The 19003-nt window shown below is 42.3% G+C and overlaps 1 protein-coding gene across 8 annotated transcripts in view; it reads left to right on the top strand.

Annotated features, from left to right (window-relative positions):
- Ror (tyrosine-protein kinase transmembrane receptor Ror) overlaps positions 1 to 18730 on the top strand; it is a 304300-nt gene extending 285570 nt beyond the window's left edge. For 2 of the 8 annotated variants that reach the window (XM_033477221.2, XM_076525947.1), the window contains 10 exons: positions 11103 to 11175; positions 11931 to 12150; positions 12243 to 12367; positions 12461 to 12999; positions 13079 to 13315; positions 13387 to 13520; positions 13608 to 13824; positions 13917 to 14258; positions 14333 to 14601; positions 14683 to 18730. In XM_033477221.2, the coding sequence (XP_033333112.1) occupies positions 11103 to 11175; positions 11931 to 12150; positions 12243 to 12367; positions 12461 to 12999; positions 13079 to 13315; positions 13387 to 13520; positions 13608 to 13824; positions 13917 to 14258; positions 14333 to 14601; positions 14683 to 15372 (2846 nt within the window). In that variant the 3' untranslated portion in view covers positions 15373 to 18730. Of the gene's footprint in view, positions 1 to 11102; positions 11176 to 11310; positions 11495 to 11930; positions 12151 to 12242; positions 12368 to 12460; positions 13000 to 13078; positions 13316 to 13386; positions 13521 to 13607; positions 13825 to 13916; positions 14259 to 14332; positions 14602 to 14682 lie in introns of those variants that run through there. The other 6 variants (XR_004491200.2, XM_076525946.1, XM_033477223.2 and 3 more) reach the window with 6 other exon arrangements.
- The last annotated feature ends 273 nt before the right edge of the window (positions 18731 to 19003 follow it).

Raw genomic sequence — 19003 nt, forward strand, 5'->3', positions numbered from 1 at the left:
GGCCGCAGGCTAATAATCCCCTCCCCTACCCCCCCTGCGCGCTGATCTTTTTCCCGGATTATCCTGCCGGCTGCAGAGGCGAACGGTTCCCGTGGAAATTGCCTCCTTTAGTGGCGCCATAATTCCTGCGGAATTTATAGCGGCTTCGACACCCTCGGACGTCGGGCGGACTCGATTACCATAAGTCGTGTAAAATCGAAGATTTACTGTACAGCCGTAAAGTGTCCCTCACGGACCACGCTCCGGCAAGTTTTATGGCGTTTACATTCATCGGGTCAGCCGGCTGGAAAAACTTTCCGAGGGGGGTAGAAGGGGGGTAGGGAGGGGCCTTCGCGCGTCCGATTTTCGACACTTTCGAACGATTCTGCTGATCGCGATCCAGCGATTTATTAGCGGGAACTTTTTTATCTCCCCGCCTGAGCCGATTCCTGTCGCGTTCTTACGCGACTTAGTGCCGTGATCACCGGCTCTTGATCGTTAGTATAGCGAAGAGAATGGGCCGAAATGGAACGTCGATGGTTCTCGTAGATAGGAACGATGAACGATCAGGCGTTCTCGCATTATTCAGGCGTTCTTACATTATTTGAAACGATACAGTTATTTCTCCCGGAATTGCCGTATTTCGGGTTGCCGTGAATTTCGCTGTGCCAGTCCTACGCCAGTGCAATTTATCGAAGACAAAATGGTCCGTTTGGACCATCTCCGTCATTCGTATACTCTGTAATATTCTGCAAGGTAATGTATTGTAATAAATCCCATGAGAGCTTTTTTTTATCGATAAAAAAAAGAAGAAGAAAAACCGCGTAACCCATTATCGCCGTCTACGAGAGGCTGCCGCAACCGGTCGTCCGAAATTGAAGAGACAAGGAAGCCCCCGAAATCGTCGATGCAAATCCAACTTGTCCCCGGATTAAACGCGTCTGCTAGAACCGGTGTTTTTGCGCCGGCGTGCTCCATTCGCATAAAACGAATGCTCGACCGCGAGCCGAAACTTATGCTCGCTAATTCTGGAAAAACCGTCGGATCGGGGAGGGACGGGGGGCGGGGGTGGATTAGCCGGTTGAATGTCTATCTCCGGTGCCCCTTGAAGTCGGCCAGCCGGCAAGAGCCCCCGTGCCCCCCGCCGAAAAATACTCCCCGGGCGCTCGTATTAAGCTAGATTATGGCTTAAACCCACTAGAGGAAGTTTCACCTTAATATTATTCTATGCTCGCCCACCGGCTAATCCCCATTAGCGAAATTACATGAAATTATAATAAAGCTCGCTGCCGCCGTTCCGTCGTTAAGCCTCCCTCCCCCCCCCCCATCCTACCCCCCGGACCCCTGTTTTGGCGGCGCGCCTATATGTATTACGACAAGAGCTAGCCGGCTCCGTGCGTATGCAGATCGGGGTTAATACAATATTTATGAGATATATACATTTTCCATGTTTTGACCCCCACGCTCCGCGTCCCGCGGGGGGAATTCATCAAAAAATAAGCAGGGAAAATCCGGGGCGACTCTCGCGACGGCTTCTGGACTCCGCTCGGGCCGATTCATTGGCTGGGAAAACCGTCGCGGCACGGCAATTTCTCCCTGATTCGCGCTCAGGTTCCGCGCGAAAATGGCAATTTGGGGAGAGGAGATACTGTTATTCAAACTCGTATTATTATTATTATATGTATTATTATATTCTAGATTATTATATTTTCTGCATTATTATATTTTAGATTATTATATTTTCTATATTATTATATTCTAGATTATTATATTTTCTATATTATTATATTCTAGATTATTATATTTTATATTATTATATTCTATATTATTATATTATATACTATTATATTCTGTATTATTATAGATTTTCTATATTATTGTATTCTATGTTATTATATTCTCTATTATTATGTTATATATTATTAGATAGAAATTGCAGTAATTCTATCGAAAAGTGCACGGTTCCTCGGACGCGGGCAGACGTTAATGCCGAAATTAGACTATCAAATTTACCAGACAACGGTTCGCCGGAATCAGTTCACGCAGAAATTAACATCCATGGTCGCCGGGCGCTAATCGATGGCACCCGAAAGGCGCGGGATCAGCGGGGCGATTAATTTGCATTCGTTAGAAGCGGGGCATCGGCAGCCGGTCCCAGAAGTCATCGAGAATTCATCGACGCTTCCCGGAAGCTGATAATCAGCCGAAAGTCAGGGTCGTACCCTGAAAAACCGACGCGTGGGGGCTCAGGGAACCATCGGGGGCGCGCGCTTCGCCACCCTCTTTGCTGTACGCTGCGCGCATCTAATTTCCCCCGTAATTTCGCGTAATTTTGCTAATGGGCTCCAGTAGTCCCGTGATATAATGCCATTAACTGCGCTATTAAATCGCTTTTATCGCGTGCTATCGGTATTCCATTAATATTAATGGTGCCGCGGCCGCTGTGATCGGAGACGTTTCGACGGCCGAACTTCGCTTAGGCTAGGCTTCCCCCGGCACGAACGGTTCCACGCCATTTTCGCTTAATCCGGCCTGGATTATGGAGATTTTTCGGGGAAACTGCCGGAAAAGGCCGGCCGCTCCCGGCACGATGATAAATAATAATGCGAGACGAAAGCGCGGCCGTTCGGCCGAATTGTTATTGAATTCGTCCAGGCAAATATCTTCCAGCGAAAACGCTTCGATCGCAGCACGATTCCGCTGATTGGATCGACCGTTCAACGCTGGCCGAGCTCGCCTCGCATCGGACAATCTGAGCGTCAATTAGGGAGACGTTACAATGGACAATCGTGGAAGCGGAGCCTTGCGAATTCGAGCCTCGCGACTCGATTTTATAGTTACCGATTTTCAACAATTAGAAGAACGAGCTACAAGGCTCGAACAATCGTACCTCCTCTTCCCAAATTGTCCATTTTTGTGCACAATCTCAGCGTTAATTAGGGAGACATTACCGTACACAGAGCAACTGTCGAGAGTTTTGGCTCCGAGACGAATTTAACCCGTCTTTATATAATCCGCGCGCGATTCCAATGCATTCCTAACAATGCAAATGATCGCTGACAACCGAAAATTGTGCGAAAAACTTAGGGGACTTAGAGGCCCGCGACGGACACAGCGTCGCAGCATCCGCATTATCCGTGGGTCCGGGATCCGCTTCCGTGGACGTGCGCGCACCGAGTGCACGCGCGGAGGGTGTAGCGCAAGAAACGCGGCCGGAGGCCACGTTTGTCTTTGATAATCAACAGCAGGCTCATCCATCTTGGTCAAAGGGTCAACACTTTTCCGTGCGCGACACCCGCGACCAGCCACTCCGGCGAATGCATTATTCATGAGCCCGGCATGGTAAATGTTGTCCGAAATTCAATTCAGTAGCCCACGAAGGCACCGGTGTACGTGATTTGCCTTCTGCCGGACCCTGGATCCTCGTCGCCACTTCCTCTTTTTATCTTCCGCGCGGCCTTGCCCGCCGCCACCCCCGAGCCCCGCGCAACCCCCTCTGCGCCCCGCCGGTTCGCGCCCCCTTGCACCGCCGCCGTCGCCCCTTTTCCGTTTCCTCCCCCGGTCGGCGTGTTACTCGACTAATCGAGCAGAGATATCGGGGATGAAATCGTTATCGGGCACGCTTGTAGCCGGAATTAAGCCGACGAGACTCGTTTCATATCAACCCCTCTTCTTTTTCCTTTTTTTTTATTTCTTCGCTCCGCTTCCTTTTCCTCCGTTTTTTCTCCTCCTCCCCCCTTCTCGCTCGTCCTGCCTTCGTCGCGTCCACCCCCGACCGGTTACACCGTCTTCCTCGTTATTTTTTCCAGCCCCTTCTTTTCCCACCGTAACCCCGGTATCTTGCGGCCGATCAAAATGGCCGGGGACGAACGTCCAGTATTGGCTGGCTGCGCGCGGCAATTGCGATATTAAGTTCGCGGCGCGGAACGATTTTCGATGCTCGAATGCACCGGGTGGCTGGGAAATATCGCACCGATCGCGCGTCTCCTTCGCCCTTGGAATTATTGCCGGAGGACTGCGCGCTAGAGTCTCCCTTTTTTATTTTATATTTTATCGGTAAACTTTTCGGACGATTTTTATACATTTCTCGATATCATTGTTGTTGTCCTTACGGCCATGATATCGTCGCAGCTTTTCGCCTAAGACGACGAAGCGTGCTAGCGTAAAAGGGGCGGCGTAAACGAGCGACGTCGAAGCGAAGTTTCGAGGGGAACGTAATTAGAGAGGAGGAAAGATGGAAGCTTCTCGGCGAGAGGGCACTTCGCGCGCCATTTTCCGCGGACTTCGGGCGAGCGCGTAGACTCGCGAGCGCGCGATACGCCGTGATACATTATGCTATTACATTTCATTGCCCGACATTAGACGGGATTACGTTGCTCGCCGGTGATATTACAGCGGCCGCCGTGACTTAATGGCTTATTTCATCATCGCGGCCGCCCCGAATATTTTTCTGTCCCTTTTAAGAGTTTTTAAGGATTCGGGGCGCGCGACCGGGAGGGGCGCCGTTCGTGATATCTTTGCCCGCGCCGTGTAATTTGTGCCGCCATTACCGGCTCGGCGAGAACTCGCGACAGAAGGGGGACGAATTTTATCAGCGCCGGTACATTATTATTTTTATCAGCGCCGAGGACTCGTTTATTCGGACCATTCGAAAAACCACCCCCCGAGACCCGGCGTATTATTCGCGGAGCGTTCGTTAAGCGTCTCGACGCTGCGACGCGGATTTAGGAAAGGATCTAGCCGATTGAGACGATCGAAATAGCCCTTAGAGATTTTTTGATCACTATAATACCGTTCGATAGCTAGCCAAGAATTTAACTCATCTCGCAGCAAGATCGACGACAAATTCGGTTTTCATTTACTTTTTTGACAATGACGCAGCTAGAGGAAAAATCTGAGAAAAATTGAGCGCACTGCTTGCGATAGTGTCTTATCAGAGAATTAGTATGAAAAAGGCCCATATATTTTTGTTTTCGAGAAATCTTCAATCTTTTGATTTTCTTTTGGTTTTCAATTTTTTATAACCACAGCTCGCGACCGAAAAATCGGAAAAAATTCTGTAATACGCGGCTCGATGTCCGAAATAGGCCATATTTCTTTCGAAATTTTAGAATGCCGCCAAAAGGGGGAAATCGGGCGGAAAAGCGCGCGGTCTATTCAACCCCGTAACCAACGACGATTTAATTACCCTGCTTGATTCGTTTCTTCGATCGGATCCGAATTTCGCGCGGATCGAATGAAACCGTGGACTCCGCGAAAGACGGTGAAAAATTCGAGTCGCTTCATTGTTTCCGCGCGCGTTGTTTACAGACCAAAACTCCCGGGCCTGGTACTAACGAGAGCAGCCCGAACAAGAGGAACACGGAGATCCGGAAAAGTACGGAAAGTGCATGGGGCTATTGTTGGAACAATGAACCCGATACCGCACGTTCGCCGAGGCGAGAAATTATTTCTGAATAAATAGCAAAGCGAATGGAACTGTGGTACGAAGTTGCGCGAAGGCCGGGCTCGAGATGCGAGTCCGGCGCGGGGGAGGGTTTATTAATGACCACCGGCTCCCTTATCTTTTCCACTTCCTGTCCGAGATACATAATACGTGGGTCGGACACGTAACCGCTGCTGCATCTCTCCGTAACGCTGGACGATCGACTCCCCTCCGGTGTCTACGTGTTCGCCTGTTGCTATCCTTTTTTTGCGACGATAAAGATTACATATTTCGCGCGTCCTTGCGGAATCTGTCGAGACGCGGGAATTTTTCGAGACGGAAAAAAATACGAACAACGCGACATCAAATTACATTTCGTTCTTGAAATGTAATTTCTCGCTTCGCAGTTCTCGCGATTACGATTCTAGGACGCTTTGTAATTGCCGAAAACTGTTTTATTGGCACGATGACGGAGATTAGAATTTTATTACGATTTTAAAGGACAGAATAACATTTATACTCGATAAATTATATTACTAGAAATCTTTACGAGTCGGACTCGTCGAAGCACGGCGAGGGGTTGATCTCGTTAACCCTTTGGAGTCTGACTTATTTCTCGTTAATTCGCGTCAGTTACGTACTTGTAGTTAGTTTCACGTACATGTAGATGCTAATGACAAGAAATATCGATTTTATAAGTGTAGGTTATCCCTTTCGGGCGCTAAAAATAAAAGAAAATGACACATGTGCCCCGATAGACCCCAAAGGGTTAAGCGATGGCAAAACGAATAGACTGATTCGATTCTTTGCTCCATTGCCTCCAATGGAATTTACAACAAAAGCGAATTGCCTTGCTGAAACTCCTCCGATCTTTGAAATCCGCGTTCCGCGCACCTCCAAAAAACAGACAATTGTCTGATCTCGCAGTGGCCGCGAAAGAAACCGCGCCTACGTGCAATTCACGCGCGCACACGAGACGAAACGACGAGAAGCGGAGATAAACGTTCGTCAGACATTCTATTGTAAATAATTGCTCGAGCAAAAAAACGGGAGAATTCGGCGGCGTGTTGTCGGCGGTCGCTTTCATCGGACCGGCCATCACACCGTTCGAAGTTCCCCGATTACGTTCTTCTTTTTTTTTTGCCTCCCCCCAATACGGCGCGTTTTTCTATTTCGATGAAAACGGACGGGCGCGAGTCCGGCCGCCGCGTTCCGTCTATTATCGGCGTCGCGATAAATCGATGCAGCGGCCGTGTTCGGAAGCCTCGGATCCGTGTCCCCGTATCAAATTCGCGCCCGGAAATCATTCGATACGGCCGATGTAATGAAAGATAATTGAAATCAAAACAGGATCGATGCGGAATTGCGTTACGGGCCGGCGCGGCCCGGCGCGAAGCCGCATAAAAATCATCGCCTCGGTTGCGAGGCGCCTTCTTTCGAACGGTTTCCTAAATATATGTATATAATATAATATCAATATAATATCAATATAATATTAATATAATATAATATCAATATAGTATCAATATAATATTAATATAATATATTATCAGTATAATATCAATATAACATTAATATAATATAATATCAATACAATATCAATATAGTATCAATATAATATCAATATAATATCAATATAGTATCAATATAATATCAATATAATATCAATATAATATTAATATAATATAATATCAATGTAATATCAATATAGTATCAATATAATATCAATATAATATTAATATAATATAATATCAATATAGTATCAATATAATATTAATATAATATATTATCAGTATAATATCAATATAACATTAATATAATATAATATCAATACAATATCAATATAGTATCAATATAATATCAATATAATATCAATATAGTATCAATATAATATCAATATAATATCAATATAATATTAATATAATATAATATCAATGTAATATCAATATAGTATCAATATAATATCAATATAATATTAATATAATATAATATCAATGTAATATCAATATAGTATCAATATAATATCAATATAATATTAATATAATATAATATCAATATAATATCAATATAGTATCAATATAATATCAATATAATATACGTGTATATTATGTATATCGTATACTATATCGCACCGTTCGCTTTATTACGTTTGCCGGTTGCACGGAGAGCAAATATTTCCCCGATGAAAAGATGGCCGTAGTTAGGAATGGCATCGCGCTGAACAGCGTACACAACGAGCGGAGAATTTTCAGTGAATGGATCCCCCTCGAAACGCTTTAATAAACCTGTTCGCGGCGTCGAACGCGATCGAAAAATACGCGGCTAATAAATTTTCCCGAGATAAAAGTTCTGTCGGCCGGCAACAAAAGCCGCGGCAATTTAATGTACATTTAAAATTCGATCCGTTCGTTCGAGCTTTAAGATCGTTGTGTCACGCACGGCGAAACCCGCGCGAAACGGTCGATCGTAGGTAGTCCGCGGCCGCATTTTAATCGTCGCGCGGAACCGTTGCTTTATGATTAATTAAACGTAGAAATTGTTGCACGACGAATGACTACATCAATTCCGCGGCGCGGTGTATGCTTTACGCGGTATCGCAGCTGCTGTTCCGATGTTGACTGCCCGTAATTGGAGCATTTCGGCGGACCCACCGAAACGGGGCGATTAATTTCGGGACAAATATATTTATTTGTCGCGTTTGATTTTCTGTCAACACTTACGTTGCCCAGCGACGTCGAAGTTCTTTTGGAAAATAATAATATACACGTATATTATATTATATTGATATTATATTATATTGATATTATACTATATTGATATTATATTGATATTATATTATATTAATACTATATTGATATTATATTGATATTATATTAGTAAATATATACTAATATACTAATATAATAATATACTATTAGTATATTATTATATTATCAGTATATTATACTAATATACTGATAGTAATGTCTCTTCAATTGACGCTCAGATTGTCCGCAAAAATGGACAGTTTGGGAAGGAGAAATACAATTGTTCGAGCCTTGCGGCTCGTTTTTATAATTGTCGAAAACCGGTAACTATTGTCCATTGTAACGTCTCCCTAATTGACGCTCAGATTGTCCAGAAAAATGGACAATTTGGGAAGTGGAGATACCGAACACCGCTCGCGGCACGAGTTCGGAATTGTTTTCGAAGAGTCGTGGACAAAGATCTCTCGAAAGATTCCGGCGCTGGTCCAAGAGCCGGTCCTCGAGAGAGCAGGTCCCCTCGTAGACACGAGGGGTGGATTCAGATTTCCGATATTATTTACTTTGCACCCCCGCACCGCCCAGCGCGCGCGCGCAGGACAAACACAGGGAGCGGCTCTCCCTAAAGACCAATTCACCTATAATAAACCCGGCCGATTACCGGGTGAAATTACTTTTCCTCAAAGATCTCCCGGCCGCCGTTTGATGTCGTCGCGGCGGCAATCATCGCGAAATTTCCAGCGGAACTCGATGTAATCACGAGTTGCCCGGAAAAGTTCGACGGGAGCTCGTGAAATTGGAGGCGCCCCGCGACTTGTCGCGCCGCGTCGCGTCGCGTTCTGTTTTTCGGCGGTGTCTTCGTGTTACCGTAACGGGAACGGCTAGACTTCGAGACGCAAAGGGAGTGCCGTGAACAGCAAAAATCAGTGATTCGGAAAATGAGAGATCGAGCGGCCCGAGTCCGGCCCGCGAACGATGGAAACACGCTGGAAATTGGTGGCGCAACGTTGAAATCATTTTCATCGCGCAGCGTGCGATTTCCCGGACCGTTACGCAGCTCGCTGTCAAAGGGTTAAGGAAAGACGGTATCGAAATTTGACGCGGGTAGCCGTGAATTTTCGGGTCCGTCCGGGCAAAACGCCGGAAATATTATCAAAGGCGCGGGGAGAGCTCGAGGACGCGAGCCGGAGAAATTCGAGGGGGATTTTTCGCGAGCGCGGCGCGGCGAGGCTCTTTCATCGTGTCCGGGGCTCTTTTAGAATTATACCGGCACAAAAGCGGACACGGGAAAGAGGGGGGCACGAGGAGAAAATAAACCGTAGAGCTGGGAATGCGGCCGGCCGGGCGAACCCCGGGATTTTGAAAAGGACGACGGGACGTGCCGGGCGTGCGAAGGAGAATCCGCCGACGCCGACAGGGAAACACCCGGGAATCCGGTGCGGGAAAAGATTTCAGGTGGTTCGCCTATCAAATTTTATCGGGCCGGCTCCTCCTCGCGCCACGGAACAAAAGCTCCGGGTTTTGCGACCGAGAGAGCGCCGCGCGCCGCTGTGTAAACGATATGTAAACTCGCGAGAAAGAAGGGTTGCCTCCGGAAGACGGTTCGTGGGGAGGAAACAACGGCCCCGAGATGCGATAAAAGAACGATTACTCGGGGACGAAATGGGCTCGCAGACGACGGAGGAGGCCGCGCGAGCCGAGACTCGGTAAAGGGAGAGCCCGCGTTGCAAATAGTTACGGCAAACTTGGGGGGATGCGGAAGATTATGGGGTCGGGTACCGGTCGCTCTGTATGGGCTTCGGGAACCGTGTTAAACTGATACCGGAATGGACCAAGTTTTCACCCAGATAAAAGTTTCATGGAACGATCAAGGTCGGCCCAAGGTCGGCCGGGATTTTCCCCGCGAATTTTCTCTCGGGGCTATTTTCGTGCTAACGACCGATATTATTGTTTCTTTTTCTGTTTTTGCACAAGTTCCGAAACCCTGCATCGTTATTCACCTTCTTGCAAGTCGAATCAACCCTGCCGCAGGTTTTGTTCATCCGTTTGCGAATGAATTTCACCTTTTCTCGTGTGAAATTAATCCTTTCACGGATCAAAGTTGACCGGCTTTTGTTCAGTTTGTAAGATACGAATTTATATATTTATTTGTGAAATAGTACTTGCACTGCGAGTAATTGATGTTTGTGAATCTGCAATAATTATTTACGAAATGTTATTTAACGATGAATGAAATATACAAATAATTACGAACGAGTGAACCAAATTCTTGAAGGGTGAATTTCACTTTGTAAAAGAATGTGAATAAAACTTGCAGAAGGATTAAACAGGACGGTTAGAGGCTATAGAACTGTTCAGAAGACTCTCTGGCATCTATATTATGCAAGAAAAAGTTCATTTATTATTATATTTATATACAAATAACGAAAACAGATAATTCTTGCCGCGTTCCCCGTAAGATCCAATGTAAACTTCGGCACGAATCATCTGTTCCTTAAAACATAAAAATAGCGCCACTGAGTGCAGTGGCAAAACGCTCAAACTGTTGGCCAAAATCGACTGTCGGTAATTTTGGCTACCAGTTTCAGCGTTTTGCCGCTACGTTTAGTGGCGCCATTTGTATATTCTAAGACACAGATGATCCTTACCGGCAGCAAAATTACCAATAGTCGATTTTGGCCAACAGTTTCAGCGTTTTGTCACTGCGTTCAGTGGCGCTATTTTTATATTTTAAGAAACAGATGATTCTTACCGGATTATACATTGCATCTTATGGCAAAGCAGCAAGAATTATGTGTTTCTGTTATTTTCGATAATAAATAGTTTGTCTTGCATGATATAGATGCAGAAAAAATTATATTAAAATAATTACACCAAAAATATAAAAATAGCTAACTTAATATTTCCTCTGTTCATTTTACGTGTTTTATTAATAACTATTTATCATTTTACAGTCCCCATTGGTCAAACATCCAGCGATGATAGATTCTCTCCGGACATGTCTGGTGGTAGCGATTTTCTCGACAGGTAAATATAAAAATTCGTAACATATATCATTAGCTAATGTGTGTTATATATAAATACAACAAAATAACCGCCATAAATGACAAGATAATATTTAATTCTTGATTTCGCCGCCAAAAGCCGTGGCCGCGATAAGCGTCAGTTTACAAATGGACGCCGGGTGTGGTGTCAAATGACACGGGCTTTCTGTTAAAATTAAATGTTTTGATAGATTATTTATAATAATGAAGCTACTTTTGTACCTAGTATTGTTGCAAAATACATGTATTTTTGTACGTGCCACAAATAGTGTCAAAAATGTTACTAATATTACAGAGACAAGGTGACAATCCATTGTTATAAACACAGTGAGATTATGAGAAAATATCCTGTTTTATGTAATAATGATTTTACGAAATTATGTACAACAACAAACAAATGAAAGAACAACTTAAAAATGTTTATTTGTTCCTGTTTCAGTTTTCAAACATTCTGATTTCTTCTATTTCTACGCGATTCTATAGGATACAGGTTATGTTTTGAAAAAAAAACAACGATCTATTTTTGTTAAAATCATCACATAAAATGTTAACGAAACGGTGTATTGTGTTTGTAACTTTATTTCGCATGTATCGAGGATCAAAATAGAGATGTGTTACGAAGAATATATGTTATTATGTAAAGAATTCGAGTGATTCAATCGCACACTTAACCTAGTTAAATTCATACGATGTTCTAAGTAAATATAATGAATGAAAATTATTTTCTGGTGTTGACAGCATTAGACCTGGGGATGGCTTAGACCTCTCAGGGTCTGGGATGTCAACGCCACACATCTCTCACCTGGCATCGACAAATCCATTTAGCATATTATCACCAAGTCCACAACCGACTAGTTCTCAGTCTAGTACCACAGACATGCATACAATCGGCGGCCTTACAAACGTCAATATGCACTTATCTCCTGGGAGAAATGACAATCATGAAGGAAAATGTGAGGTGTGTAATTAAATATAATTAACATATTTTTCAATTAAATGTATTAACTTTATTTTTAAACTGTGTACTACAAAATAATTTCACTATTTTAGATATACGTTGGAAAAACATGTGCACAATTTCTAGCAAAGGAATCAGTTTATATTCCATATTCAATGACCCAAGAATTACTTGATGATAAATTAATGAAAGCTTTCGGTGTTATAGAGTACTCGAAGTAAGTACATTAGAAATTTTTAACTTGAAACCATAAAATGCTTCGAGAAAGATGTTTAATTCAAATGTAACATGGTAAACATTCGTATTTCAGTGAGGTCTCATCGAATTGCGAAGGCTATGCAAAACCATCTTTATGTTACTCTGCATTTCCGATATGCCGAGATCCTGCCAGTATTCTGAAGCTCAAGGATGCAAAGAGAATGTTTCATAGTTTAAGTAACAATCAAGATGATCTATCGAAAGACACGGGTGATGGCGATGACATAGGTGATATTACAAGGGCGCATGGTATTCCCAGAAAGCGAAGTCCCACCTTAGGTCCTGGTTCCGAATTTAATCCATTCATCGACGGGAAACCTTCCACGAAGAAGCTGCTCAGCCAAAGTTACGGCGAGACGCTGTTCTCTGGCCGGAACGACATCAATCGTAAATTACGGAGGATTTGTCGACAAGAGTGCGAAGTGTTGGAGAATGATCTATGCAGAAAGGAGTATGCAATTGCTAAGAGACATCCACTGATTGGACATCAAGTGCCTTTAATTAACTGTTCTGATTTGCCAATGGAAAACACCCCTGAGGCTCGTGAATGTTTAAGTCTTGGTATTTCTACAGAGAACAATGTGCAAGAGAGTAAGTAACGGGAACGTATTGTAATATAAAATACCCTGTCTATGATCTGTTAGCTTAATTCAATTCTCTTATGTTACAGACGATTATTGTTATTGGGGAAACGGTAAAACTTATCGGGGTATAGTGAAAACAAGCATTAGTGGAAGACCGTGCTTGCAATGGTTGGCTCATTTCAATCTGCCCATCTCTGATTACCCTGAATTAGCTGGTAAACACTCGTATTGCCGTAATCCAGATGAAACAGTATCTCAACCGTGGTGTTACGTTGACGTCAATCATACGATGCAGAAGGAATTTTGTGATATACCTAAATGTGGTAAATGTTACTCGCTGTTCAATGATATGGCGTTTAATGCGAACATAATAAAACCGCTCGTTTCTTCGCAGTTGAAAACTTATGGATCTATGCAGTCGTTGGTTTTGTGCTAACAGGAGGACTTGTTGTAATATTGGTATGTTATTGCTGCTGCTATAGAAGCAGAAAGTCTACAAGGCAGATGAATCATTTGCCATCTAACAAAGTAAGATTTCGTATAGTTTCAAAAGTGAGAAGACTTGATCGATATACGAAAACTATTGAAAATAATATTCCATTCTTTGTTCAACAGATGTTAACAGGTATACAATGTGACAAGAACATATACGATGGAAGACGCAGTACGACACAACCTATGGAAATGAGCTCGCTTTTAGCCGGTCCGGGTAACACGACTCCGGGAACTGGAACATTAAGCAGTGGTAGCAGTAGAACATCCAATAATAGGGTGCCACAATTTAGCACCAACAATGTTGTACTGCTGCAAGAGCTCGGTGAAGGAGCGTTCGGTGAGATCTCGTAACTTTTACAATTTTTTAAAGTTACTGAAGATTCTTTGACGGGGACATAATTTTCATTCGTCGTTTTATTGCTTCCCCAGGCAAAGTATACAAGGGCGAACTACAAACGGGTAACAAATGCGAACCACCGATTTACGTAGCGGTGAAGACATTGAAAGAAAACGCAAGTCCAAAAACACAAAACGACTTCAAACGAGAAGTTGATTTAATGACGGATCTCAGACATCCAAACATCATTTGCTTGCTCGGGGTTATATTGAAAGGAGAGCCAATGTGCATGCTATTCGAATACATGACCCAAGGTGATCTACACGAGTTTCTGATTTGTCATTCGCCGAGGTCGGACGTTCCGTTGAACAACGGAAGCGGCAAGATCTTAGAGCAACCAGAATTTTTGCACATCGCTTTGCAAATTGCGTCTGGTTAGTATATAGATTCGTATAATTTTTGAAAATCTTTGCGTCGGTGTAATTTACTTGAGAGAATGTTGCTTCAGGTATGGAATACTTAGCGAGCCATCATTATGTCCATCGAGACTTAGCTGCAAGGAATTGTTTAGTCGGGGATAACTTAACTGTTAAAATTTCTGACTTTGGATTATCACGCGACATATATAGTAGCGACTATTATAGAGTTCAGTCTAAGAGTTTGTTACCTGTTCGATGGATGCCTCCAGAGTCAATTGTTTATGGGAAATTTACTACAGAGTCGGACGTTTGGAGTTTCGGTGTTGTATTATGGGAAATTTACAGTTACGGTTTGCAGGTAATGTAACAAAATAATATTAAATCGAAGTATTTGTGGCTGTGAAATTCAGAGATTAACATGCTACTACTCATTTTACAGCCGTATTATGGTTACAACAATCAAGAAGTGATAGACATGATACGTTCACGACAATTATTACCTTGTCCCGAAGATTGTCCCACCATGATTTACAGTCTAATGATAGAATGCTGGCACGAGGTTGCGAATCGTAGACCGCAGTTCCCAGAGATACATCATCGGCTACACAATTGGTACATAAATCAGACTTACCTGAGCGATTTCTGTAATGAATCCATCACAAGCTACTCCGGAAGTAGCCACAAGAGCACGAATAAGACCAATTCTACGCAACTGTCGGCACCCATATACAAATGCGACCAGAAGGACATGAGTAACTTCAAGGGGAACATAGAGCAACCGTTCTGCAACATGAGCGAACACACTAACGGGCTGAAGATGCTACCACCGAGCTTCCAGAACTCGAACTCCATCGAGCAGAGACCGAATTGTGGTTTCAGTGAGCACAGTACACCGATGAAAACTCCGAATTATCCTAATCAAACGAACATTAACTTGAACGAGTACGACGATAAACAGTGCTGTTCGCCGAAACTGAGCGGAGCCAAGAAGGTTCTGCCGCCAACGACGCAGCAGGTGGTCAAAACGAATACGTTAAACGGTACCAGACCTATGCAGAACGGCGCACAATTAGTCGTCAGGTTACCAGACCCCAGCAAGGTGACGACCGAGACCAGGGTATCCAAATGAGAACGGTAATCAATGATCCTTATGATCACGACGAATTTTTATGTTTCTATATATTTACCGTAATCGCTGTACAAGGTATCTATACGGTCCGTTTCTAGGTACAATTGAATCTTTAAAGCTTTGGGGCAACGTTCGTTAAAGCAATTAGGTAACACACAACCGTCAATACCTAATCACTGCCATATTTCTGCATTTATATTTATTTCTACCGGAATATATGTGACATTTTATACTGGCAATAACATTTTTGATGGTGCAACTTTAACGTTTTATACATATACAGAAATACGTACATACGTGTAGGCATACGTGTATGTACGTTTTATACATACGTGTTCGCATACATATTATAAGCAGTGGTGGTACTCGAAACAGTTAAAAAACCGGGAAAAACAGAAATCAGTATCTTTTATTTAATTTAAAAAAGGAAATATATTCTTCGAAACTTAACATATTTTTATTGACCTACTAGTCTTTTCTTATTTATATATTTTATATCGTATGTTTACCGCAAAGGCTACTGTTAACTTTTTACGGCAAGTTTTAAATAAAATTGAACTTTAAAAGATGTTTAGGCAAAACTTTTGAATCCCATCACTGATTATAAATAAATATATACAGTGTAGGCTGTAGACTACCATTAATGTTCCCCCTCTATCATTTCTTGAATTGTATTTGAAAGTATTAGGCATCCTGTTAATATGTATTTAAACATACCTAACAGAAATTCACTCGTACGTTAATTTCGTGTAAGTATACGCCCAACTAATATTTCATCTATATTATACTAGAGTAACAATATTGGGTGCCACTCCTACCGGAGGAACAAAATTGTAAATCAAACAAGCCGCGAACTTTTTATGGTAATTTTTACTGATATTTTTGCAAACCAGTGAATCGTGAATTTTTTACTGAGATATTGTTGCTAAGATATAATATACCTGTAATAACAGTTGCACTTGTAATATTGTGTGCTTACCAGACTGAGAATAAGTATTTTAGAAGTTAAACTTTAAACGATTTGCGAAACTAATCCTCTCCCCTCTAAAAAATGGCACAATAATAAATTATCATCTGTATGTGTAGTGGTAGGTTGTTCCCTGTGGAAGGGACGATTTGAAATGTGATCTCTTTAGCGTCTGTTAAACAATTATTGCATAAATAGAGGCGGACGTGCGTAGACTGTTTCGATTAATTTCGGGGTAAACAAAAATGTATGATAGCGTCGTTCACAGGAATGAATCCAAATAATCCAATCGTATACTTTGTAATTGCTTCATTATATTATTTAACCGAACTTCACGATTTTTCTACTGCCGACTTTACATGTATTTTTTCTGCTTTAAGACTTCACCTACCGGGAGCCTTTTCAACAGGCACTTTAAGGAGACCGCTGTGTCCGAACAAGCCGAATGATTTTATTTTAAACAGCAATTCATAAAGATGCGAACGGACTATATATTACTTAAGGCAGCATCTTACATTTCGTGCAAAGGAAATCAGATCTTTCGTTTTTAAACGCCGGTAGATGAAGTATTAAAAATCGGGATTCGCAGATTTTCAGGAAGAACGAAACACAGGAAGACCACATGTTCTATTACTGTTGTTGATGACTGGGTAATCGCTGATACAATATTTTGAGCTGTTCAATTGCGTTAGATAGCGATGCAGATCTATATGTTCATAGAAAATCTTCATTCTAGAAGATCCAGCGAGCGTGAGAGCGATAGCGAATGCCGATCGTGAGAATTCGACGACGTTCAGTAACAAAATAAAGTCGTCAACGACACCAGTGTGTAAATTATACGCGGAATCATTTATTGTTCGCGTGTGCGGAGCGTGGAACATGGCAGCCGGAGGAGATGTTAATGCGCGCAGGCTGTTCAGAACTGGTCCGAAAGTCGAATCACGGGAATATGGACAAAAAAAAGAAGGAATAGTAACGATTGTCTTCGACGACAGCATGAACAGCACTGTGTCGTGAATAAACTAATAATAATCGACGAGATTAGTGCTGTAGAAATTCAAATGTTCGAACTGCTTCTGTGCAAACTGACTGATCGAACTCCAAATTGTTGAATATAATGTTCTTAACAGGAACTATCGAACAATAGATTTCAACTTGTGCAAAATATTTGCTTGGATTTTTTTTTAGATATCTTTTGCTAGCAACTGTAAAATATTTTATTTCATTTAGCTTTTATTGCTCTTCATTTTTAAATGCTGATTTAAATTCATCAGACGTCTCTCTTGGTTTCTGAATAATTCTAATTTTCATAGGAATACAATTTTTATGTTTGGCGACTTGAATGGCAGGTTTTTAGATTTTAAACCAGAAATATAGAGCTACTTTTCTGGCAGTTATTCAAATTATTTGAATAATGATTTAATCGTGGCTACCATTGAATAATCCAAACCAATATTGCAAACTGAAAAGCTAAGAATAATTGTTCGACAGTTCTTTGATTAATAATTCAACAGTTGTTTATATTTGCTGTATCTCGGAATTTGTACAGTAACTTCACGTTCAAAGTAGTTCGAACTTTATTTACAGCCCTAAAGGGAAGCATAGAGTGAGAAGCGGACCTTGCACGGTCAATTATATTTTTGTTGAGCGTGAAAAGTATTGAGAAGTGTGAGATTGCGTGTGATCGAAACGAAAAAATATAATCGCGACGCGCAGAATACAGTAATCTCTGCCTAATTGACGCTCGGCTTTGAAACAAAAGTGGACGATTTGGGAAAAGCAGGCTCGAATAATCGAGCCTTGCGGCTCGTTTCTATAGTTGAGACCTTTTTATAAGTCGAGTTCCCAAATTGTCCATTTTTGTGCGCAATCCGAGCGCGAATTAGGGAGAAACGACTGTAATACGAGCGCTGAGCCGGAGATGCGTGTTGCCAGCATCGTCGAGACGATGTCATTGGCCGTGTCAGGGTCCGTTAGAGAGCTTGGAACGAAATCTGTATTATACTTTTTATAATTTTCTATTAAAAGGAACCAGCGCGCGCGCGGAGTGTTTCATCGGCTGTAAGGAAAGGGGGCGGGGAGCGCGCGCCGCCCCCGAAATCGATGTAAATTAGATACGTGGAGATCATTAGAATAACGTAACGGTTAAGTTGTGGAGCGAGACTTTTTTATGGTGACGAGCCTGCAACATGGTGATTGTATTATTAATTGTATTGTAAACACTCCCGCGGCCGCGTCGGAGGTTCGTCACCGGTTAGAGTTAAGTTAATTTATATCAACTACGTCGACGAGTATAGTACACTTAAGATATATATATATATAAATATAAATATATATATATATATATATACATACAGTCAACTATGATATAAACGATACATGTTTTTTGTACAGGTGTCTGCATTTTTCATTCCTCCTTCATTATATTTATTTCTCATTTTTAATAACATCTTAAAATTTTATATATAAAATATAAATAATAATAATTTGTACTAAAAAGTACCGATATACTTTGTAAACTACTGCAGTTTCCTTTCTTCTTCTATAAAAAATCTATACCGAGCAATATGTGTTCCGATCGCGCAACAATAGCAATAACCTTGACATTAATTAACTACTTCGTTGGGGAATTTATTCGATGACCATCGGGGTTTGCTGAAACAT

Source organism: Megalopta genalis, chromosome 13 (genome assembly GCF_051020955.1).
Source record: "Megalopta genalis isolate 19385.01 chromosome 13, iyMegGena1_principal, whole genome shotgun sequence".
NCBI classification, from domain to species: domain Eukaryota; kingdom Metazoa; phylum Arthropoda; class Insecta; order Hymenoptera; family Halictidae; genus Megalopta; species Megalopta genalis.